Source organism: Rhea pennata, chromosome 2 (genome assembly GCF_028389875.1).
Source record: "Rhea pennata isolate bPtePen1 chromosome 2, bPtePen1.pri, whole genome shotgun sequence".
Taxonomy (NCBI): Eukaryota; Metazoa; Chordata; class Aves; order Rheiformes; family Rheidae; genus Rhea; species Rhea pennata.
This window is the reverse complement of record NC_084664.1, coordinates 73,659,291-73,685,503: the sequence shown is the minus strand read 5'-3', so window position 1 is coordinate 73,685,503 and position 26,213 is coordinate 73,659,291. Positions and strand designations below refer to the sequence as shown.

At 39.1% G+C, this 26,213-nt stretch overlaps 2 protein-coding genes across 9 annotated transcripts in view; one reads left to right on the top strand and one right to left on the bottom strand.

Annotated features, from left to right (window-relative positions):
- Nucleotides 1-5,846, bottom strand: part of ERP44 (endoplasmic reticulum protein 44) — a 55,770-nt gene extending 49,924 nt beyond the window's left edge. The window contains exon 1 of the mRNA XM_062569734.1: nucleotides 5,545-5,846. Coding sequence (XP_062425718.1) covers nucleotides 5,545-5,601 — 57 coding nt within the window. The 5' untranslated portion in view covers nucleotides 5,602-5,846. The remainder of the gene's footprint in view (nucleotides 1-5,544) is intronic.
- Nucleotides 5,750-26,213, top strand: part of INVS (inversin) — a 108,555-nt gene continuing 88,091 nt past the window's right edge. For 2 of the 8 annotated variants that reach the window (XM_062569726.1, XM_062569722.1), the window contains exons 1-4: nucleotides 5,750-5,889; nucleotides 7,153-7,309; nucleotides 10,882-11,051; nucleotides 18,868-19,034. In XM_062569726.1, coding sequence (XP_062425710.1) covers nucleotides 10,946-11,051; nucleotides 18,868-19,034 — 273 coding nt within the window. In that variant the 5' untranslated portion in view covers nucleotides 5,750-5,889; nucleotides 7,153-7,309; nucleotides 10,882-10,945. Of the gene's footprint in view, nucleotides 5,890-7,152; nucleotides 7,310-10,881; nucleotides 11,052-12,494; nucleotides 12,577-18,867; nucleotides 19,035-26,213 lie in introns of those variants that run through there. The other 6 variants (XM_062569724.1, XM_062569727.1, XM_062569728.1 and 3 more) reach the window with 6 other exon arrangements.

The following is a 26,213-nucleotide window of genomic DNA, read 5'->3' as shown; positions in this document are numbered from 1 at the left end:
TGCATCCAAAACATTCCTTTATTGAAGGAATATTACTGGAAAATATCTCCAGACTCATTGAAGAGCTTTTGAAGAAATTTGCACAAACATTTTACAATATATTTGTACACTTCCTTTTCTCATGAGACACAACTCCTCTTCCATCAAGTAAACTACCTCCCACAGACTCTTATATTAAGGTTAAAAAAAAAAGAAAAGAAAAGCCAAGATACACCCAAGGGAATATCTGAAAAGTATGCATGTCCCCCTTCATGCCACATGAACATCAACATAAGGAGCTGGGCCAGCTGCTTTGGTTTCAAATAGCTACTATCTCAAGAGACCTGCTGCAGGGGAAGCAAGCAGAGCTTTCCTCACGCACAGAGGACTTGTAATAGTTAGAGTTTGTTGCCTCCAAGAAACCCAAGCCAGACTGTAGCAAAAATCCAGAAGGCTCACCTTGCCTGAACTGGACACATTATAAAAATCACCAGTAGTATGCTATTTTCCCCAAGCACTTAGCTGTATGAAGATCAGTCTCTTGCTCAAGACAGCTCTCCTGACAAAAACCAAAAGCAGATTAAGGAAGAGATATTCTTTAAAGGTATCAAAAGAAAATGAAGGTAAGAAATGTCACTACAGAGTTCTTCAGTTGCCCCCAACAGCATTTCTGACATCATTGTCAGTAACTCATTTATACATCTTCCAGAATCATCTCAGTCTTCTGCATGATGAAACAGTTCAGTTTTTTCTTCTCTTTTCCCTCTCAAGTGCTCTGAACGGGGAACTTGCCAATCACATCATGGAACAGCAAGAAGAATGGAATTTAAGTTTCTCCTATTTTATTTTCCCTAGGAGGGAAAATTCCTCAATTAACCATTATTTTTTCTTTAGAGTGTACCTCTGATGGTGTACAGAACTCTGAACTCCTGTGTTACTCCAGAAGAGGACATCTTTTATCAAATAAGGCTCACTGGCCTGAATTTGCATTCAATTACAATCTTTGACTAACACCCACATTCAGAATACTTCATTTTGAACAGGATTCCAGAATATGAATGCAGAGAGAGTCAAATGCACAGAAATACGTGCTACACATTGTAAAATGTGCAGAGTGTCCAACCTTTCTTGGAGCAATTTACTACTTATTACACTATGTAACTAAAAATACATCATTTTATTTCTTTTTTACTTTCAAAACTTGGCTATTTGGTGTCATTTAACAAGACAGGAAAAGCAGTTGCAATGAAATATGACAGTATTTTCTCAGTTAATAGGAATTTCAGAAGAACTAGGCAGTGAATTCTAAGACACTGTTCTTAACCAGTTACAACTGCTTTGCTATATAATAACACTATGAAAGCGTCACTGAACTTAGAAAATTGTAGTGCAACCCCAACCATAACATAAAATGTTATCTAGTGATGAAAAACTGCATCAGTTTGGGAAAAACATACAACCATATACTGTGTAGCCACTGAATCATAAGTGTAACATACCCGAGGCTTCCACAGTAACTGTGTGTGAAGGCACTCTACTAATTACTGGAAAAATAGGTAAACTTTATGATTCAGATAACACTCCAGATTTCCAGAATATCAGAGGACATAAACATGTTCTTCAAGAAGTGTTATTGACTGTACTAAAAAGACATTCTAGGCTTATCTAGGCCACTTTCCCCAAAAAACTGTAACAAAAATGTGTAACAGCAGTGTTTTGAAATGCAATAAGCCTTCACAGATAGAAGTGCAAGAATTGGGAAATCCTCTTATAGTTACTGGGGGGGGGGGGGAAGAATGAAAAAAAAAATCCGTCCCCTCCCCCCCATCAATTGGTGGTTCTCTCTATTCAGATCTATTCCTCAGGGACACTGTGCACCCATGCCTCCCAAGAGAGCATTAAGAAATACAACAAATGTCTGTCATACACATGCAGGACAAGCAAGTACTCCTTGACACTCCATTGAGTTTCTTGTTCTGCAATTTTCTTTATAAACCAAGTATGCACCGGTGCAAATAGAGGCAAACACAAATAACGATTGGTAAGTGCAAAGCCAAAGAACCACACCTTGCCTTAGAGAAGAATTAGGTCTTGTTCTCGTCAGCATTTATTCCTCTGTCTTGGGTTTTGTCTTAAAGGTCTGTCGTAGCTAGTACTGAGCAATATATCAACATGGCAGAGACATTAATCTAAGAGTGCCAAGTGCCACTTGACATTACTATGTATCTCTGATTCTAGTCTTAGAACCAGCTACATAGCATCCTCTACAGCCTGTGCTGTATGCTGCTCATCCTTCCACTCCAGTTCTGGTATAAGACAACCAGGGTTGATGCTAGCCTATATGCTCCCTGCCATCTCTCCAGCCACTGACCCCCTCACAGCAGCCTCACTCTGATCCAGTACAACGCTACACATGAGATCAATGATAGTTGGGAGGAAAAGGTCTGTGTTGGGACTGGTGGGTATCCCTGCACTGCTTTGTGTTGCAATCTCCGTCCTAAGAATTCACCTTCAGTAAGATCAGGAGAAAAAAGTTAAAATTTTTATATATATAAGAGTGAGACCAAAAGTCTGATGAAATCTCTGCAACGCAATACTGTCCTCCTACCAAGTGCTTTCCTAATATGCTATAACTCTTCTTGTTTTCTCTTCCCCTCTTTGGAAACCTAGGAAGCCTGGTTCCCTAGGAAGTCTGGGGAAATGGAAGCACTGGGAGAAAAACTATCTTGTACAATCGTTTAGGAGGTCAGCAAGGGAGTCAGAGTTAGTATACAAATCAGAATATATCAAGTTCATTAGATTTTATAATCTCTTTCTGGTTATCTGCTTTGAACATTTAGAAACATAATAAGGACACAGACAGGGAGAAGCATTGTATAGGAACACAAAAAACAGTTTGTAATATTTTCTGCGTGCAAACCCCTGGAGATAAAGCCAATAAACATGAAAAAATTGGCTTTTTTCATGCCAAACAGGTTCTTCCCATCAGAGGAGCATGCCTGAGCAGGCAGTGTAGAACAAAAATATACTTACCCCAAAATTTTGATACTTTTTTTTTCCTCCCCCAATTTGATGACTAAGTAAGCCCAGTAAACTTCCATCACTATATACCATTGCATTCTGTTTTAGGAACCACTGACATATGCTAATAAGCTAACTTATCCACAAACTGCCAATGGTCACACTAAGAAGTATAGACAGTGTATCCTTTGGATGCAAAGTAGAACCTTACCACTGACCACTTATATGGCTGGTCCTAAGTCTTCAAGGCTGTCCATGAGAGGAAAAAAAAACAGGAAGTTTTCAGAACTTTAAAGGGAATTAGGAATACACACTAACAAAACTCTTCAAATGTCACAGGAAAGCTAGTATACACAGTTATTTTAAAGAAAAAGTATCTCCTCCTCCCCAAATCTGCTTGGGACAAGTTTCCAAAATTCTTAGGAGATCTATCAAAAAGAATGATTGGCTTGTATGTAGCTAGTGACTTTTCAACAAAGGGCCAAGTTCGATATGATATTGGAGAAATACTCAGATAATATTACGTGTAATTATAAAAAATTCCAATCTGTATTTAAAGTTTTACGTATATGTAGCAACTTTTAATCACATTAAAAATTGGTAAAAATAACCCATGCACAAAGAAACAAGCAACTAAAAATGGGAATTTTCAGACCTTAGCCATAATCTGTTTGTAGTAGACACATAGATCTAACTGATGCACATTAAATTTGCATACACTGACTGTATTATGAAGAAAAACACTTTTATTATCTTACAACCACTTCTTCAGACTTGTACTTGCCTATTTAAATTGTGTTTACATGCTCCTTTACACTAAGTGACAGTGCATATTTTTTGTTTCATCTCATTAGAATCTGTAGTTAAAACAATGGTGAAAATCAGTGTGGCACATAAGCAACAGTACTGTTGTTTTAATACACAGATGACTTGAATATACTAGCTTCTTCAGTTTAGTCTCTGATAGAATAAGCCAAAACACAATAGACGTCTGCATGTAAATACCTTAATGTAAATGTAAACACATGTAAATACTTAAATGTGTTTTTTCAAACCATACCAGCTTATATACTTACAAAATGTGAAACTACAGCAAGTTTATAATAATTTAATCAAGAACTACCCAGATAGAAGAAGCACACGTTTCTAAGGGGTAACAAGTACTTTCATTAAAACGTGGAAACAAGAGCTGAATTGATTTATTAGTTAGTTATATCACTACATACTTTTTTTCTGGATCTTCGAGGATCTATTTACCTTTGCCTCCAAGTATTCCTTCATTTTCTGACCAATTTCACTCTCAAGTGTTTAAAATAATTTGACTAAACAACTTAATATCTTAAGAACCAATCCTGTAAAACTTATCTGTACAAGTCCTGTTTAGCTCTGTAAGTCATTTATGCTATGAAAGGGTCTGAATTTGGCCCAACACAAATCTAAAAGTAAAACTACTATATTGGCCTGCCTAAACAAAAATTCAGTCAACTTATCTTCACAAAACGCATCAGCGATTGCATTTCTGTAAAGAGCTGCGTGTGTCCAAATCCAGAAGGCAGCTTAGGTCCCACATGTAATGCCTGCCTGAAAAAGTGCTGCAATCTGACAGCTGAAGACAAACTTCACCACTCCCCTGACTGGGCAAGTCAGTTCAGTAACTTTGTTCAACTTTGACAACTAAGCTAAGAGTGGGTTTCTTTACTCCACATGCTCGAATGAAAGGCAGACAGAGTCCACTGCCCAGCAGCCGTATGCAAACGGCTCGCTTTGCCGTAGTCACGCTGCACGCTCCCCTTGCTGTCTCTGCTCTACCAGAGGAAGGCAGCTCTCGCGAGTTCAATGGAGGCACAATTTAAAGACGCATAATACACAGTCTCTGCAGAGAAACAGTTAAGTCAAAGCCGGTTTGGAAATCGCTTCCCTGCAGTCATGGCTCCTGCAGCGGTGCCGACCACACACGTCCGCGGCTCCTCATTAGCGCTGTTCCCTCATCCCTCACTTTTTCTCTTCGGTTTTGAGAAAGGGACGCGCGACACTGCCTGCCGCGCTGCAGCCGGGGCCGGGCCCCGCCACCCGCCAGGCCTCCGACCCGCGCCCGCGGCGGCTCCCGCGGCCCCGCCCCCCGGCGGCACGGCCGACCCGTTCCGCTCGGGCAGCCTATCAGCCGCGGCCACAACACCGCACCCGGCCAACCGGTCGCTCCCGCAGCCGCCGCGCGCGGCCCTCCCGCCGCCGCCAGGCAGGTGCCGGCCGCTGCCAGCCCCCGGTCACACCCTCGCCCCCGCGAAGAGGGGCTGCGCCGCAGGTGCGGGAGTGTCACCGGGGGCAGAGCCGGCCTCAAGCTCTTCCCCTACGCTCAGGAGGGCGTCGGCGGCAACAGGACAGAAGGAAGAGCCTGACGTCTCCCCGCGGGGGTGGCCCCGCCAGCCAGGCCGCCTTCGAGCCCCTCCTTCGCCCCAGGCCGAGCAGAGCGGGGCTCGCGGGCGGTGGGGGGCGCCGGGGAAGAAAAGGGTAGGAAGAGGGGGCGGGGAGGAGCCGGTCACTCACCAGAAGAAGAAAGACACAGCCAGGTTCAGGCAAGAGCAGGAAAATAGCGGGTCTCATGGTAGATCAGGCGCCCGGGAGGGGGGAGGGGGAGAAACGCGGCTCCTACTGTCCGCGGCAGCGGCGGAGCCTCACTTCCCCCGTCGCCAGGAAACACCCGGACAAGTTCCACCGCGGCGCCCCGCACCTCCCGCCTCCGTCACTCACTTCCGGGTGCCGCGCTGCGCGGAGCACCCCGGGAAACGTAGTTTGGGGCCACGGCCGCCCCGCCTGCCTCGTGCACGCGGACGGCGGCCACCGTGCCCTGGCAGCGCGGGGGCGAGCGGGCGTTAGCAGGTATCCCAGGAGGTGCGGGGGCTCCTTCCTTCCTTAGCGCGGCGAGGGGAGGGGCCTGGGGAGGTGGCGTGAGGAGGCGGGGGGGGGGGGGTCGAGGTGAGCTACGGCGTGCGGATGCCGCGCTAGGGACGGACACAGGGAGGGAAGGAGGGAGGGCGCGTTACAGCTTCGCCATCTGCACCTGGCGGGATTAACTCCTTCCGTGAGGGCCGCTGGCAGCGCGAGTCCCGCTTAGGATACCCAAGGCACTGCAGCCCCGTCCGCTTGGGGTCTTTAACAACCTCACGGGGTTGTCCCGGGACTCGCGGCCATTACCGGTCCGGGGCCTCGTTCTGACCGCGGAGCGCCTCTCAGGCCGCTGCCCGCTGCGTGGCTCTCGCCCGCTGCAGCATCCCTGCCGGCCTTGGGCACAGCCCGGCAGAGCAGCGCTCGCGAGCTCGACACGGTTCCTCTCCGCAGTTCGCTCGCGAACGGCCCCTGCTCTGCTCGGGCGGCTTCACCAGCCGCGCCCGCGGAAGGTTTACCATACTTTGTCCGACCTAACGCAGTTGGTTTGTGGATGGCTGTAACACAGCTGTCGAAAGGAAACACTCGTGGGTGCACACATCCAGGAGGGAGGTTGGGCTGAACAAAACTCCCGAAAAATACTAGAGGGGCCTGAACTCAGCTTCAGCCCGGGACGTTGTAAAGGCCTTGGGTAACAGGCGGCATGAGGGAAGTGCAGTGTCACTGGGTATTTCGATAGTCCTGCCTGTTCCCATGCGAGCAGTTGCATTGTATCGTCAGCTTACCGTTCTGCCTACCTTGGCCATTTGGCCACTGAGACTGTAAAAATAGCTTTAGTTTTATGATTGCAGTGAAGATGAGGAATATTTAGGTGGTGTGTGCGGTGGATTCTTTGTGTTCTTGGAGGAGTTGAGAACATGAAGCGTTTGTAAAAAAGTTTGTGTGAAGAAGTGACTCAGAGTTTTGAAATTTCAGCCTGATAATATGGTAAAAGCAGAGCATCATCATGAATTTTAATCACATTAGAAAATAGTTTTTTCTCCTTTAACACTTACTAAGTCTTAAATATTTCAGAGGAAGAAGACTTAAAAATTCAATGTTCTCTTCCTTTTTCAGTGTTTTTTAGTATTACAAGGTTTAGAGCTTGCAGTATACATACACATATATAAATAAATATGTATGTATGTGCACACACACACATTTGAGACCTTGCAGAGCTTTCTCAAAAAGATCATGGAGAACTGCACTTAGTATTGTCCCCATTTCCAGTATGTACGTAAGCACGTGGAGGAATGTGAGGAATGAAACAGAGCACAACTTCATTTAAAAGAAAATCCTCTATATCAGCTTACTGCAAATCAAGTCCTACTGGCACAGACTTCATGTGCAGCCTTGGGAAAAACATTTGGCCTGTCATTTTCATGAGGTAAGCATACTGATATGTATACAAGTCATGTCCTTATATACAGACAGAAATAGGAACCTAGCTTTATCAGTTCTGCCAAAATCTGCTTTAAGAATCAGTATTCCTCAGTCTGTAAAATGACTGTCTTCTGAATTTATTCATATTTATAAATAATTTGCTGTTTTTCATAGGATCTTATTCTACACTTGGCAAATGTAGCTATAAAATTTGATGTAACAGTCTTACTGTTTTAGAATTTAACAACCTTGTGTTTTTCTGGGTAGGAAAATGATGCAACTCTAATCTGTGTAATACAAAGTAGAATTATCATAGTTCAGCTTGAAGATTCACATACTTTGAGGACTTCTTGGTGGTCATTTGATTGTTCTTGTATTTAAGTGTCTTGATGAGGCTAATTTTTCTCTGCATGTTAGCTTAAAAAAAGAAAAAGTGGATTATTTACTTGATTCCAGTAATATAGTGTGTATTATAGATAATGCCAATTATGTACCTTTTTTATAATTGGATCTTTTAGGGTTTTTTCTTGATTTTCATGGTTTTTCATCCCTTACAAATAAACATGACATTTTGTTGTTAATGAGGAACTTTATCAAGTCAGTCCTCAAGGTACCAGTTCATCTGTTTGTCATATATATGAGAGAAGTATCTAAGGGCAATTACGAATTTTCCTTTTATAGTTACTTACTGAATCAAAGACATTCTGAAACACTATTAGATTTTAATGGATTTAAAATCCATTAAATGGATTTAAATGGAGATATTATACTGTACTAATAATTGCTCTGGAGTTAATTGGTTGCTTCTTTCCTGTGTATGATTACTTGCACTTTATACAGATATGACTCTTCTTGTTTTCAACCAGAAATTATCATCATCTTTCAGTATTCTTTTCTGTATGCAGCCAGTTTTATATTAGTGTTGATTTATAATTAGGATGCTTCAGATGCTATATTAAGATTCTTAGCATTTGATGATTTTTACTTTGCTGCTCTGGAGGTTTTATGCCATAGTTTTATTTGTTCACTTTCATATGTGTAGTAAGGTGATTATCTTATTCCTCCTCTTAGCTTTTGTGATGACTCTGTAAGGGTTATCAAAATGTAGAATTTCTAAATAAAATTTGTGCTAATTAAACTGTTTTAGCAACACTGGCAGAGATAGGGTAGGCAAAACTGCATTTTTTTTCCTCGTAACTGTTTCATAATGTTTTTTCATAACCTTACCAAAACTAGATACAGCAAATGTGGTAGTGAAAATACCAACAGAGGTTTACTGGCACGAATGTTTCAGCCACCGTTACTGTCAGTTTCCAAATTGATGTGGAAGCAAAGCCATGTTTCACTCCAGGATTTAATCAGTGTTTTGTGCTTATCAGAATGTTATTCCCATACGTCCCTCTCCAAGAACTGTTGAAGACTTCCTCGAAGATGAAAAAAACAAGCTTTATTTTTAGGTTCTCCTGCTTTCTGTTTAAACAGTTAGTTCTTAGCTTATGTGCTTTTAAATTCATTTTATTAAGTTTCCATTTAGAACTTCCTTTGCTTAGATCTGTTTGATTTCATAGAAGATTGAACTGTGTCAGAACCGAATGACACTTATGTACACTATGCGCTCAGTGTTTGAGGAAAAACTTGCTGCTTAATCCTATTGAAAACTCCAGACTATAGACCTTTCTTGGGGGCATTCACCACAGACAGTACAAGAGATAGAAGCAGAAAGCTTCACTTATTTTAATGGATTGTCCAGAATATTCAGATGCAGTAAGCAAACAAGTCCTGAAGAAATCACTTCCAACAATGAATTTCCAGATCAGCTGAAATGAAAGTGAAAGAGAAAATATTTAGATAAAAAGTGAAGAAGTTAGAAGGAAAGTTACCAGTAATAATTGGTGGGAATAAAAAAGTACCTCAGAATTCTGACAAATGTAAAATTCCAATGGTGCATATAATAGAGACTCTTGACATATTCTCTATATCCAGAGGAAGCTTTTTGGGAAAAGGTAGAGACAAGTTAGAGACAAATTTTAGTCTTAATGTCAGGTACGTGTTAAATGATGTGTCATAGGACCCAGTTCTGCAGCCTTCTTCGTTATCCCTCCTGTCTCCTGTTCAGATTGCAGCTGAATATTATAGTGTTTCTTTCATGTAGCAGACAAATTTATGTAGCTATAGGAAAATCAAGGGGGGAGGAGGGGAAGATTAATGGTCTAGGAGGGGGAGGTACTGCAGCTGTTTGTAATTGACACTCAATTTCATGCTGTCCCTTTTACTTGGTTCAAATCTACCTGAATCAAAAATGCCTCATCTGCTTATCTGCAGTGTTAGGTAGGGAAAATAACAGAAAGCAAAAGCCATACTGCTGAGTTGGGAGGAACAGTTAACTTGGAAGGAAACTTGCCAATTATGTGTCCTCAAAAGTCAAAAATCTGTTCCACTGAAGGAGAGGAACTGTGTTGGGCCCAGGAGTGCTGCTCTGCCGGGCTGCGCCCAAGGCCGGCAGGGATGCTGCAGCGGGCAGGAGCCACGCAGTGGGCAGCGGCCTGAGAGGCGCTCCGCGGTCAGAGCTGTGGGCAACATGGGGCCCCGCTTAGCCGCAGAGGGGAACGAGGCCCTAGACCAGTAATGGTCGTGGAATGGCCCCGTGGGGTTGTTAAAGACCCCAAGCGGACGGGGCTGCAGTGCCTTGGGTGTCCCAAGCGGGACTCGCGCTTCTGCAAATCTATAACAGTTTGAAAGACTGTTACAGCATAATTATTTAATTTTAGTCTATGTCTTAATGCATATCTTGTTTGTACTTGGGTCAGCTCTGACCACTCTGCGTTGTCACATATGCATGTGCACTTTCATGTGCTTTCTTAAGTACCAAGTGCAGTTCAGGTTTCTGTAATTTGCAGTGGTGTATTGCAGCACTGTTTGTCTATCATCTGTGACCCTAAAAGTGGAAATGATTATAACCTTCCATACATTAGATTCTTCCAGTTCCTTTTTATAGTCTGCTCATAGAAATTAACCAAGCCATGAATCCATTAATGTCTGTGTTTTGGTTATGGAGGAAGATCACCTACTTGCAGTGTAAAGCAGATGTGTCAAAAAATCTGAGAGGGTTTAAGGCCAGACATTTTATCTGATTCATTATGGCTTTTCTTATACATATATTTTTCCTACTTCTGTTTCAAATTTGAAGAAGAATCAAAGAACTGATCTAGCTTTTCCAGTTATGCCAGTTGCTCAAATAAAAGATTGTACTTACAACTCTTGTCCTGCTTATGTCCATAGACCATCATGGTAAGATTCCTCCAAATATTAAGTACAGTGTATCAGATATCATATATAAAGTATCATGTGTTACTGATTTGAAGCATGCATGCCAGCACCTTAAGAACAAGTTAACTAGTGTATTTGTATATACACTATCCTATTTGCAGCTGTTTGCAAAGCTTACTGATTGAATTTTATGTTGAAGGCAACAAAACTATAATATAATATATATCCTTAAAGTATTTATTTTCTTTAGCATTGCCTTAATAATCTTAACATTATTATGAATTCGGTTATATTTTATTGTCTTTCTAGAACTGAATTCCTACAAAAAATATTGTTGATTCATATCTGACCTATGATAATACCTTGAAAGAGTATGAATGTTTCAGTGAACTGCCTCTTCAGTGGTTCCTCATTAGCATCTGAAGTGCATGCTGCTGCTGTTAATGGAGATAAGAGTGCCCTCCAAAAGCTAATAGCAGGTAAATGTTTTCATTGTAAGTGAATTTGATGACTTAAAAGCTGAAGCTTTAAAGATCAGAGCAATAAGTTAAAACAAAAAATATGTTTTCATTTTCAATTTAATTTATTTCTAAAATAAATGCAGTCCTGAAAATACAACTGCTTATTATTACTTTATCATCCATTGCCTTTGAGCTGTACTTCTGTGTGAAGTAAAGCAGGAAACTGGTAAAAGCAATATGACCAGCAGAGTTATTTAAGACTCCTGTTTTAAGAGTCTGTTTTAAAATTCTGGAAAAATTATGCTTTGGGCTGAAGCATTTTGGCTCCAAATCTCATTTCTGGGTGTTGATGAGGATGAAGGACTAAAATATCAAGAAACTCGTTCTGTATTTATGCTGTCTTTTGTCAATTTTAATAGGTATCAAGGATTTAATGGTAATCATATTAAACAAATATTTTAGTTTCTTTATGTATCTTCTGGTGACCTGTGCTGAAGACAAGATAGTAAGCTATATGAATCTATAGTGTCAGTGATATAGAAAGCCATGCTGCCTTGGTTAAAGATACAAAGCTGAGGCAGACAGGAAAATTAGTACCAGTAGCTATAGCAAATTAATCTTGCAGACTTTAAATAGTGTCTCCTACCAATTCTTAAATTTGAGACCTGATGGTGAGTAGTTTACACTATTTAGATAAACATGTATTTAATAATCCTGAATTATTAAGTGTCACTGTAGTAAGACTTCATCTGCATCTTCAGAAATGTATTGTCTGGGCAGAATTTTAATTGCAGTTTCAGAATCTGAGACTTTGTTCTTTCTCCTTGCTGATCAAACTACTGCAGCGAATGGTTGTCTTTATAGACTATATCTAATTCTCACAGAAGATGTCTAGAAATGATTTTACTAAACGAAGGAAAAGTTTGAGGGAACAGACATTGCAGAAGCGCCTTAAATTGAAAGAAATATTTTTTGCTGGGCCTTCAGCTTTATTTTGTCTTATGATACAACTAAGGCTGTAACATATTGATCATTTAATGATATCCAGTCACTCTTGTGTAGAACATTTATTAAACAACAGAAGTGCAGTTAATAGGCTGACACTCATGGAATCTGTGGAATGTCACTACAAAGTAGCTTCAAGTACCTGTTTTTTGAAGTTCTCTGCATATTACAAAAACTTTCAGCTAACCATTAAAGGAGGGAAAAAAAGGCTGAGTTTTCAAATTTTTACTAACAAGTAGAAGTTACAATAAATAATTTTTGTTGAATTTGGTGTGTTTTTTTTAATGACAGCCAAAAGACAGTACTTTGAAAATATGAAGGAATAATTACTTTTATATTGCTGGTAAATATTGTCAAGTATATCACAAAACAGCCATTAGAACCAGGAATGAAAATCACTATTCTTTTAATGATGATCATGCTGCAAAAAAATAAAAATACTGTGTGTTACCACAGAATCACAGAGTGCTTGAGGTTGGAAGGGACCTCTGAAGACCATCAGGGTCACCTGGAGCATGTTAGACAGGATCATGTACAGGTGGGTTTTGAATATCTCCGGAGAAGGAGACTCACAGCCTGTCTGGGCAACCTGGTCCAGGGCTCTGTCACTCTCACAGTAGAGAAGTTCTTCCTTTTATTCAGGTGGAACTTGCTGTGTTTCAGTTTGTGCCCATTGCCTGTTGTTCTGTCACTTGGCGCCCCTGAAAAGAGTCTGGCCCCATTTCTTGACACCCTCCCTTAAGGTATTTATAGACATTGATAAGATCTCCTCTCAGTCTTCTCTCTCCAGGCTAAATAAGCCCAGCTCTCGCAGCCTTCCCTCCTAAAAGAGATGCTCTTGCCTTCTAATCATCTTTGTAGCCCTATGCTGGACTGTTTCCAGTAGTTCCATGTCCCTCTTGTACTGGGGAGCCCAGAACTGGATGCAGTACTCCAGATGTGGCCTCACCAGGGCTGTGTAAAGGGGGAGGATCACCTCTCTCAACCTGCTGGCAACACTCTTCCTAATGCACCCCAGGATACCATTGTCCTTCCTGGCCACAAGGGCACATTGCTCAACTTGTTGTCCATGAGAGCTCCCAGGTCCTTCTCTGCAGAGCTGCTCTCCAGAAGGTCAGCCCCTAGCCTGTACTGGTGCCTAGGATTATTTCTCCCTAGGAGCAGGGCTCTGCACTTGCCCTTGTTAAACTTCATGAGGTTCTTCTCCGCCCAGCTCTCCAGGCCTGTCCAGGTCCCTTTACATGGCAGCACAGCCTGGGGTATCAGCCACTCCTCCCAGTTTGGTGTCATCAGCAAACTTGCTGAGGAGGCACTCTGTCCCTTCATCCAGGTCATTGATGAATAAATTAAACAAGACTGTCCTCACTACTGAGCCCTATGGAACTCCACGAGCCACAGGCCTCTAATTAGACTCTGTACCACTGATGACAACCCTCTGAGCTTGCCTTTCAGCTAGAAATCCACTCAATCCACTCTCAGTTCACTTCACTGTTTACTCATCTAACCCACGCTTCCTGAGCGTGCCTAGGAGGATGCTATGGGAGACAGTGTCAAAAGCCTTGCTGAAGTGAAGGGAGACAACATCCCCTGCTCTCCCCTCATCTCCCCAGCCAGTCATTTCATCATGGAAGGCTATCAGATTGGTTAAGTGTGATTTCTCCTTGGTGAATCCATGCTGATCCTGATCAGCTTCTTGTCCTCCATACACCTGGAGATGACATCCAGGATGAGCTGTTCCATCACCTTTCCAGGGATGGAGGTGAGGCTGACTGGCCTATAGTTGCCTGATTCCTCCTTCTGGCCCTTTTTGAAGACGAGTGACATTGGTGTTCTTCTGCTCTTCAGGCACCTCTCCAGTTCTCCATGACCTTTCAAAGATGATGGAGAGTGGCCTAGCAATAACATTTGCACTTGTGGGTGCATCCCATCAGGGCCCATGGATTTGAGGGTATCATATTTGCCTAATAGATCTCTAACCTGATCCTCCTTGACCAAGGGAAAGTCTTCCCTTCTCCAGACTTTCTCCCTTATCTCCAGGCTCTGGGATTCTTGAGGGCTGCCCTTAGCAGTGAAGACTGAAGCATAGAAGACATTCACTAACTCTGCCTTTTCTGAATCCTTCATCACCAGGGCACCCACTCCATTCAGCAGCAGGCCTACATTTTCCCTATTCTTCATTTTGCTACTGATGTATTTGAAGAAGCTCCTCTTGTTGTCCTTGATGTCCCTTGCCAGATTTAATTCCAAATGGGTCTTAGCTTTCCTTGTTGAATCCCTGCATACTCTGACCACGTTCTTGTAGTCCTCCCAAGTGGCCTGTCCCCTCTTTCACATTCTGTGTACGTTCCTCTTCTGTCTGAGTTTGGCCTGGAGTTCCTGCTCATCCATGCAGGTCTCCTACCCCCTTTGCTGGACTTCTTTCTCCTTGGGATGCACTGCTTTTGAGCTTGGAGGAAGTGATGTTTGAATACTAGCCACCTCTCCTGGACCCTCCTTTCTTCTACGGCTCAGCCCATGGGATTCCTCCAAGTAGGTTTCTGAAGAGGTCCAAATCTGCTCTCCTGCAGTCCAGGGTTGCGATCCTGTTTATTGCTGTGCTTCCTCCATGCAGGATCCTGAATTCCACCATCTCATGTTCACTGCAGCCAATACTGTCTCCAACCTTTACATCTCCAACCAGTCCATCTTTATTGGTTAGTACGAGGTCCAGCAGGACACCCCTCCTCATTACCTCTTCCACCACCTGTGACAGGAAGTTATCATCGATGCACTGCAGGAGCCTTCTGGACTCTTTGTGCCTAGCTGCATTGCATTTCCAGCAGATTTGAGGGTGGTTGAAGTCCCTCATGAGAACCAAGGGGCTATTGTGTTTGGGAAAGAAAAACTGCATGATTCTTGCAGTCTTTGCTGTAATAGCAACATTTGTCTCTTCTGCTTTTTCATGCATTGACAGGATATGACACAGGCTTTACTTATGCCAGGACAGGATGAAAAAAAAAAAAAGAAAGAAAAGAAAAAGTAATTGCCTAGTAGAAGAGAAATGCCTAGCCTGACATCAAAGTGGTATTTTTAGATTTTTCTGAGGCACTGTTGATATAAATTGAGGCCAGAAGTAAATTGAGCAGTTGATGTGCTGGACTTCATGAGTGCACTTAGTAGCATCATGTAATCTAGGACAGTACTTCAGTGTTATGTATGTGTGTCCTGGATCACTTAACAACATTCTATTAACATAACAAGGCTTTACATCTGATTATATGTTTAGAGGTATATCCACTAAGATAAAATATCACTTTCTCCTTCTTTTAGGGAGAGCCTTTCCCTCTGAATTCATTAATACATTCCTCTTCAAGTTTTCCCCATGCAATTACTAACATATGAGGGGCAGAGAATCTGATTAATCAGTTTCTTAAGAAAATAGGAGCCTCTCTAACCTGTTTGGCAGTTATTCCATTTTCTACTGTAGCTTGATGAAGCATGCATGAATGTATACAAATATATACACTGTATGTCCATGTAATTCATTTATAGGGGAACATATATAATTTTCTCCTCATAGTTTGTAATTTTAAAGGAGCACCGATGTTTGAAATAGTACAGTGTGTTTCAGATACTGTGTTCCTTTACCAGTTCAGAGACCTAAATAGACAGAACCCAAGGTAAAAAGTACCATTTATAGTGAGAAAGGTGTTTGTGGAATAAACTGTTCCTATATGTTAACCACTACTGAAACTTAGTTACAGGGCTTTTAAAGTACCTTATGGTTTAAATACCACAGAACACAATATATGCCATGTTTGTATTGTGTAATCCATGTTTGAACAAAAAGTATGCTAATTGTTTGCCTTGCATGAGTTGCCTAGGACTGTATAACATTGTTTTAGAATCCTACAATGTAAGGCTTTGGGGAATGCTCACAGTATGATGTTTCCTGTGTTTTATATGACATTGAACATGTCTTGAATTAGTATTTCCATGTTAAAACTCCTCTGCATGATTTTAATCCATGACAAAAAGGGTGCAAAAGTTCATTTTATGGCTGGAGGATTGTTTTGCATTTAAAGTTTTTATATACAGTTTAAGGGAGATGCATATAATTGTTTTTAAAGAGCATGAAGAATCTCTTTACAAGAACAAAGAAATAGGCATTACACTGAGCTGTCCATTCAGTCTAACTCCTCATTCTAAAACTGTTATTATCTACCACTGCGATACAAGTATCTTTTAGATCTCCAATAAGATCTTTTATTTTAAACGTTAACTACAAGTTCTGAGTTGCAAATATGCAGATGTATGCTTCTGATTCTCCTCTCTGTCTCTCTCTTCCTTGTTCGTCAGTGTAGTATGTTGAATAAAACTTAAATGGGGTATTAAAAAGAGGCAAGATTCGTGCAAGTAGCAAGAGGCCATCTTTCACCACTAAGCAAAATTCAGGTCTTCCTACCACTTTTCCACTCCCCTTTTTGGTATAACAGTGCATAGAGATGTTATACAATCTGATGTAACAGCTTATGTAGATTGCAAGGAAGTGATAAAATCTGAATATATAAATTAAATTTCAGATATAGCCTACTTGATTCTGTGATACTCATGGCCTCTGAACAAACCTAGGAATGCATAATCTTTTTTGGGGAGAGGGGTGGGAGAGTGAAGAAGGTTTGATCCTGAAAGTGGAAGGATCAAACAGAATTCCTTTCTTAGGCTCACATGCAGAAGATAATTTAATTTTGCAATGGCACATTTCAGATACACCAATGAATTCACGTCTGAATTAAGTAGTAAAATACTTGCTATAGTACAGTAGTCTTGTGAGTTCTGAGTTTATTAATTACTTCATTTTTGAATGTTTAAAAGGCTATCTGTACTTTCTTGATTCCAGAAAACAGTAATTTACTGTAACTGTGATACCCATGAGTTTTTGCAGTTAGTGTATTTCATGAGCTTAGTCTCCTTGAGCATCTGATTGTAATATAGTAGCTCCTAGTCCTTTTTCTATCTCTTATACTGAGCACAGACATGCTTCCAGTGAAATACCTGCAAGACTCAAACTATTAGAAGGCTTTGAGAGGCCTTTAAAAAGACAAAATAAAAAGCAATCTGCTAGATGAAAATAGTTTCTTTACCTGAAAAGCAGTGTAGCAACCTCATGCAAATCACTATCATCAAGCTTTCAAGGTCTAGCTTGTTTTTCAGCCAGGCTGTTTGCATTCATTCAAGGCCTTTGTCATTCATCAGCTACATCACTCTTTAGTTGCTGAAGGGGGAAAAAAATGTCCATTGCTTTACTTGAGCTGATCTTCTACTTGAGGCCATGTTTGCTAGTCTGATCCTGTACCCACATCTTTCTTTTAGTCTGTACATTCTGTATAGTCTCATATAACAGAAAGGCAATTTGGAATTTGAGAGAGGGACTTGTTCTGCAAAGTACTGATTTAAGAAAACAGGTTATTGTTATAAGCTGCATGTTTCTGTATTTTTTTTAATACATGTAACTGTGTAGGTCCTATTATCTTCAACAAATTTAAGAGGATTTTTAGGCTGTGTTAACAATGAACGGTGGGATATGGTTTTGTGATGTCTGAATTGCCACTGAGTGAGCTAATACTAGAACAACACCTGACTATAGTTAGCTTGTTAGAAAAACTGGCTTATTAGTTGTGATCATGGTCATGTTTACACAACTCTTAACTCACCTTTAGAAACTTATTACAAATTATTTTTAAATGTCTTTGAAATTACTTATAGCTATGGTACTATAAAATAAACTTATAACTTTTTTTTGACCTTTTCTTTTCTTTTTTTTTTTTTCCTGATTTGAGGAGTAAGGAATAAGCCGTATACAACACTTCATTCTCTCGTTCTTAGCTGAGATTCAGTCAGAATCTTATGCAGCTCTTATTCAAGGCCCCGCAGGAAAAAATGACAAGTATAAGTTTACATATGAAGTTTTCCATTATTTGATTTTTCTTCCCTAGTAAAATATGTCCGTCACTTATTTATGTAGTAGATTACTGAAAAAAGATCTAAGACTCTGCTGTCATGCTCATTATAAGAAAGCTTCTAAAATAAAAAATGAGGGACACTCTCTTTCCTGTATAGTTTGTATTCTGGTATTTCAGTGGAAGGCGTGTAGGTGAAAGAGTGCTGATACATGTTTAAAAACTAAAGCAGAAGACATATGTTGGATTCAAGTGAAATTAACAAAATAGCCATATAAATTAAGAAAAAAAAAATATAATGATTGAAATTTAAAGTCGAAATAAGAATCTATAGTGTTAGGGTTGCATTACTGTCTGTCAAACCAGATGGTGATGCGTGTGATATGCTAAGGGAGGTCAGAGAGGCTGAATTGACAGGAATCACAATAGTAATGGATGTTATTCTCATTAGTATTGGGTGAATGGCATATTGAGGATATGATCCAAAAACTGAATTTTATGGTGAGGAGGTTTCAAAACTTGTTTCAGTTAAAGTAAATTTATAGGTTTCAGGAGACTATTTGGTTTATTTGCTGTTGATGTTTTTTTAAGTAATCTTTGCAACCAAAATCTCTGTAACTATTGTTAAATGATATACACTGCATAAAGTTACTTATTGTAGGTGCATTTGTGGAGTTCATGGTTTCTGCATGTATTTTTTTTTCTGTAAACACATTTTCAAATTCCCTACGTCAATAACAATAGGTGAGATTAAAAATTGGAAACTTTGTTTTTATGTTATGCTCCTTTATTTTAACCACCCTGTTCATTTGTGTATTTCCCTTTTAATAACAAGAATACTGCTGGCAGTTAGATAGTGATAGACCTAATTGTTTTATATAATTTTAAAGGAAATTCTGAGCTGAAAGATAAAGAGGACCAATTTGGAAGAACTCCACTTATGTACTGCGTACTGGCTGACAGGCTGGACTGTGCTGAAGCATTGCTGAAGGCAGGAGCAGATGTTAACAGAGCTGATCATAGCCAAAGGACTGCTCTCCATCTTGCTGCACAAAAGGTAATAAAATGAAAAGAGCTCTGCCATTATAGTGCCTTGAGAAGCAAATAAGCAAATAGTATGTTGTATCTTTGGACACTTCGATTATTTTAGAGACCAATAATGCTACGATATTTAGAGATTTAAAAAAAAAAAGGCCCATGCCAAAGTAAATCAACATGGAAGTTTACTTATTTATTTATTTATTTTCTTTTTTACTCACTGTATTTGTAACAGTTTGAGGAGACAGTTGACTTCCTTGGTCTGTTTTAAGAACTCTTACTTTCTAGGAAAAAACAGTTCTTGTCTATTTTGGGATAATTAGTTTTAGGTAAAGACTTAGAGCTTAGTTTTGCATACACTGGTACTGATTAGAATATTACTTTTTATTTCAGCAGATATAAGGCCAAATCAGTGCCAGGACCAGGAGAGAAATGCATTACAGAAGGAACTGTTGCTCTTTCTAAAATTTCAGTTTATAATATTATTGAATTACATTGTCACAATAAAGGGTGCTAAAGGAAGAATTTAACCATTAAAATGTAATTTAAAGTTTAATTTCAGTGTTTCAATAATTTTGAGTGTTTTCAGGACTCGGGCAGAAGTGTCCACAATAACAGGGAAATGAGCAAACTGCTGATGGAGAGAGAAAAAAAGTGGGTTGGCTGCCTAGTCAAGACTTGTGAGTTCATAAACTGAATGTAAAAACAAGTCCACAGAGAAGATAAGGCTTAAACTGAAAGGAACAGCTTGTACTTACTATTTTTCTTTTTATACTTATGTTTGAGAATGTAACTGCTCAAAAATTAAGGTTGTTTTGACAATGTAAGTTGTGTCTTTTGGTACAAGTAAGGCAGAGAGTGCTTGCCATAGTTTCTGTACCAAACCACTCCTATTTATAATACCTTTTCACGTGTTCATAATCTTTCACAGTTTTCAGCTATTTTTAATAGTTTTTAATATACTCTGCAATTTTCTGTTTTTATTTTATTCAGGGTTATGTAAGTTAGCCATAGTGTGGTACAATATTTAGTGAGGTGGGATGTATACATTTGAATAGAGAAGCATTTGATAAGGTTATAATAAGCTGATGTGACCATAAGATGGAAAACAGAAGGGCAGATTACAGAGTAGAGAGACACTCAAAGTTCATGAGGAGTTACTTCTTAATTAATTATATTTAATTTTATTAAGTACATTTACTTCAGGTAGTTAAAGATACTGTTGGGTTTTTAAGCATATTAAACCGGATAGGTTTAATGAAGGGCTTGCTTATGCTCCAAACTGTTTGGGGAGCCCTGAGAACTGCACGGAGCTGTTGGGGAGCTGCTAGACACACAGGTTGGATGTCCAGGCAGGACTCAACTTGTTTTATCTTAAGGGCTGTGTCCCAGCCTTGAGTATCTACTGACTGGGAAGCAGCTAGACATTGTTGAAAAAATGTAGTATGCATCATGCCCAGCCTTGACAGGAACTCAGTCAGTGCATAGAGAGCATGCTCTGGGGCTGTTATCACATACTCTGCCACTCACTGATTCCTCACCAGGTCTTCCACAGGTGTTCTCACTACAGATGACAATGCTCAGTCGCACTTCCAATGAATGGGTTTCCATAGAGACAGTGTGGTCTGTGTTGTTGCATCTTGTATTGGGGATTTAAATGTTCAGATAATGTCTTAAATTCACGAGTTCTGCAGGCAAACTCAGATAAGAACGTTAGCCGTTTAAAGCTAATGTGAATGCATTCTTAAAATGTGTACAGTAATGCACTAAATAAATGAAACTAGACTAATACTATACTTACAGTAAGTTATAGTTTAGTAAGAATAGGCTAAATGGTTTATTCAGTCACCTTCCCTCTCCGGTATCTTCATGAAATACTTGTCATCATCATAACCTTGTCCCTAATGTACAGGGGTTAACATCACGTTTCTAAGTGACTAGCTTGCTTGTTGTGAATTTTATTGTTCCAATGCATTCCATAAACATAGCAAAGTCAGAGACTTAAAATTGCTGTGAGATACTATATTTACCTAGACTTACCTGGTGTTCATATGATCTTTAGATTTTATGACCCGGATAAACAAATGAACATTTTAATCATATTGAAAACTTGATTTTATTAAGTACATTTATTTTAGGTAGTTAAAGATATATATATTTTTAACCATATTTAAACAAGATAAATTCCTGTTTAAATGTTTGTCTGTATGTTCATGTTTTGGGTATTTGTGTTCTAGCTATTCAAGGCAGAGATGTTTTGTCTTATCACAATATACCTTAACTGCCTACACTCTTTCTCTTCCTTTGTATTGTGCCACAATCACGAAAGGCCAGTTTATACCATGTGATACTGTCGGACCTTTGTAGGTGTGCTTCCAGTTGACACAGCAGCTGAAAAGAGAGGTATCATTTTTACCTCATGCACTCCTAGGTGAAGAACTAAGGCAAAATTTAACCAGGTCAGGGTAAAAATACCTTTCTATTGCAAATGTTTTAGCTGGACGTAATTCACCACATGGCCACCTAGCTGCTTATGCCGTCTTAGTGCTAGTGTGGCCAAAAGTGGTCAGGAGAAAGTCCTTGCATCTGGTTTTCATTTAGCTAATCTTACTGTATTCTCAGATTGTATTCTATGCCTTCTGAGCAGTTATTTACTGTTGATGTCAGCCTATCAAGTTAAGATTTTGTGAGTGTAAAATTTTGTTGTCTTTCTTTTCTTGTTTCTATTTTAAGATCTACATTTCTGTCATGAATACCTTCTGCAGATTTTTAAAATTGAAATTCAAAGCAATTTTGTTCCATACAGATTTGGTTATTTGAATAATGTCTTGCATTCTCATTATTCCTCTTTCATACTTTTGGTTTATGTTTCCCTCTAACATGAGGGCTAAAAATTCTTTTTTTCAAAGTGAATGCTGAGTTTCTCTTCTGTAAGCTGTACTGAAAGTTGGCTTTGAAGGAAGAAGAGAAAAAATGCTACAAGATTACCAATTTTTACAAACTTACTGTCAGTACTGGTTAATCATGAGTCTACATATTTATCAAGGCCACTGTCATGCTTCTCTTGTGTGCAAGCTTGCATGTCAGTCACTCAATGTCCTGTGCTTCTTCAAAAACAGATTAACAGTTTCTAGGGCTTTACATGACTTTGTAATTCTCTGTAAATTTGTAGTCATAGATACAGGGCATTTTCAGCAACCGTGCTTAGAGATTTAGAGTCTTAAATGCACTTTAAGTTGCATGCTAATTTTTGCTTTCTTTAGAGAGAGACATTAAGATTAAAGCACAGACCTCTATGTGCAACTGATGAAGATACACAGGCACAAAAGGGGGGGAGGGTGAAAACACAGAACTTCTCACACACATTCTGAACTAGAGCAGATAGACATAAAATCTAGTTAGATTTCCTGGATAGGAACATTCTTTTCTATGTACTAGAATTATCTCTTCCTTGAAAGAGGAGGAGAACTGTTAAGTGGAATATTAAAAAAAATTTATGTATGAAATACCCCCTCACATACATGCATTCATATATATACATGCACACACACATGTATGTGTGTACATATATAGATATATCTATATACACATGTATGTGTATACAGATATATGTGCATGCATGCATGTGTGTGTGATAATTTAATAGATTCATGATTACCTTTGGGGACAAGACTAATAGCATTTTCAAGAGGTCTGGACAGTGGGTAGAAGTTCCTGCCTGGCAGTGTCTGTGTGTATGTGTATTTGTTTTTTAAATTTTAAAAAAATTGCATTTTTAGCTTGTCCAAATTCTGGGATACACGGTTTTTGAGAAGGAATTTTCTTCATCTTTCTTTCCTCTTTCTTTGTAACTCCAAACCTTGCTCAGTGTAGAGATGAAAAAAACGATGGACAATGCAGGATTCATCTTCTGGTTGCATATTAAATATACAGCTCAAACTATTGTACTATGATAAAATTTCCAAAAGGTCTCTGGGAAATATATTACTTAACTAAATATTAAGGAGCTATTTTAAGACCAAAAGTTAGCCATTTTTTCATTCCCTCTCTTCCATCCCCCCATTTCTGTGTAGCTCTCGTTATAGGATTTTTGCTTCCCTGGCATTTCTCATTGTTACATTTTGTCAACATTTTTTATATGTTGAATGTTTGCTTATTTACACTTTCCCTGCTGTTCCTTCACTGCAAATGAGAATTAATATTTCAAACATTTCTTCTGAAATGGCTCTTCTGTTGTGTTTTGAAAAAGTTCCTTTACAAATATGAAACATGACAGATTTTGTCAATCCCAGTTGCCAAAAGCCAACTCCTTCTTCTGCTTAGTGTGTTATATTCTGCCCTCTGCAACAAGGATGGACTACTTCCTGGTACAGCCTTCAGCTCTGATGGGATGGTATTGAGACCTCGTACCAAAATATACTTACTGAGTAGACTTGAAAAGCAGGAAAAAAAAAAGATTTTTGGGGCACTGTTTTTAAACTGCTCAAAAAAGGAATTGTCACCAAGATTAACATCTGCATGCTTTTTGCAGTTTTTTGTTCTCTCATGGAGTTTTTTGGAACACCTTACTGACACACCGAGAAGCCACAAAATTTGAATGTTTTTTTCCTTGTTGTCATTATACAGGCTTTTTTTGTGTCCCTTTATAGGAATTCCTCTATCTTGCATTTGATTTGCCAAAAATGGTCTTTCTGCTGTATTTGGGAGCTGCAGAACTGGCCCCTCAGAATCTCAGATGCAAAGGGTTTTTGAGAAAGTGTTCTTCTAATGCCAAGTATGATTTAGCCATCTTGGATTGAGGGAAACTGCATGTTTTCACTAATAGGTTCAGATTAAAGATGGTGGCTCTACTGTTAATAATCCTGCTTATCCAAAGGAAGATTTGTTTTCCTTATCTGCAGGATGGTTGCCATTTGTCTATATGAAGATCTTGCAGTACTTTTTCTTCAGTATCAGTTAAGACTACAGACAATGTAAGGTTCCTTCCTGTAGTTTCTCTTCAGTATCAAATAACTCTGCTAAGGTACTGATAGAAATGCCTGCTCATTTGAGATAAAACTATTCTTGTTTCTTTATCTAGAGACTTTACTGATTAAAAAAAAAAAAAAAAAAAAAGAAAAAACGAAGAAAGGACTGGACCACCAGTCATTCAGTCTTAGTAAAATATTTTGTATGTTTTTAGCTATGGTTTAAGAACAAACATTCAGAAATCTAGCATTGTCCTGAATTCAGTCACTAGTATTAGGTGTAGTGAATTAGGACTTTAACTGTCTTTCTTCTCTAGGAGCAGTTTCTGATTGGTAGGACTTAAATGCACACCAGAAACATCATTCCATTATCACTGTGAAGTCTTGTCTGTCCCTTCTGGAACATGTGGTAGCATGCATCACTTATGTTACATGGCCATAATTGATATGTATGTGTGTATACATGCCACCTGTCTTTCTGTTTTTAACTTCCACATTTTTTATCCATATATCCATATTCAGCCACTGTCTTCAGAACATTACCTCTTTAAACTTTTGCTACCTGTCATACTTGTTGTTACTGTTGTGTAAAGATTTTCCTTCTTAAAATCAATTCTTCCACTCCTTCAAATGGGGAAAAATGCTAATAAACATGCCCAGTATTCAAAATTAAAATCCTCATTTGTTGATAATATAGAATTCTTTCTAAATTATAGGCTAAATTTACAACATTATCCGTATGGTCATATAAAACATGATCTGATGTGATAGAGTGTCTCTTAGTGATTCTTTATTGCTTCAGTTTCTCCTAGTGGCACCTCTAACTCATTTTTAAGTAGTTACTTACTATTTGCAGTTGTGTAGTTGATCTCTTCCCAGGTATTCTAATGCACTTAAAGTGCTTTTTCTTACTGTCTCACAAATGTCCTAGGAGCCATCTTTCAAAACTGGGAGTGACAAAAATAACTGTACTTTGCTTTGGACATCAATAAACAGTGTCAACATTTCTGCACTAGATATAGATGCTATTCATGATCTCTGTCAAAAATGTTTCTGCTTTCATAGTCACATTGATGCATGCCCTTCCGTATGTTCTTTTCAATTCCAATGATATCTTCTGTCTGCTGATAAACATCCTTTGCATTTAGCATTTAAGCTTTACTTACCTATTGATCTAAAATAAATTCTTAACATGGATAAGGAAGTAGAAAGTTAAACTCCTTGCTTAAATGTAACAAATATGATCTTTTATCTTGATGGAAAATATTTAAAATGTATAGTATAATGCAATTGTAAAATGAATTGTATGTAAGATGCAAGATGGAATGAGAACAATTTCAGGTAACTGTAAAAATGTGCATTGCATGTATATGAGCATGAGCTAATGTTGTCTAGATCACTTTTAATACAGAAAAGTAGGTAGATTTTTGGTGCCGTTCATTCATCCTAGGGATGCAGTGATTGGCTCAGGCATCTTTTTAGACATCTACCTGATGTATTTTTCTATGTTGTAGATGTCTAAATTATGACAAATGAATCTAACCCAAGATACATGTTTTTTTAAAGTCATCTTTTTCAAATCTTCATTGAAATTATCTTTCATAGTACCTTTTTTTTGTTCATCAGCTCTTTGACAGCAATCTGTTTCAGTCTTTGCGGGCAGGTGGCCATGTAAATGAAGTCAATTTTGCTTTTGTGCTTACTGCACTAATATCAACTGTATGTGAAATTTGATGTTTTCTGAAAAAGGCTTGATGTAGGTTTATGTTCATGTCAAAACTCAGCAAAGGTTTATATGAATTTTAGGACTTTAATAATGTAGAGTATAAGACATGGAAACCAGTCTTTTCTCTGAGCATATCAATCCTGAAAAAGCACATTGAAAGTAACTTTTCTGCAGCTCCATGTTCCAACTTTCTGTTACAGTAGTTAGATCAGATCTTTGCTGAATCCATGACAGTGCACGAGGTGCATTCCTTTGGTGATGAATCATACAGTTCATACAAAATAACATAAGTCTTTCTTCTCATGAGATGATTTAGAATTCTATTTTTTTTTTAACAGTAGTTTGAATGTCCAATTTGGAGTAGATGGACTTGTACAGAACTTCATTATGTAGTTCTTTCTTTCCCTTCCATTTTAAAATGAGAATTTGATAAACTGACCTATTGGTAAGGTCTGTATAGTTTGTTGGGGAATTGAGGTTATTTCTAGTTTTGGGGGGATTTTTT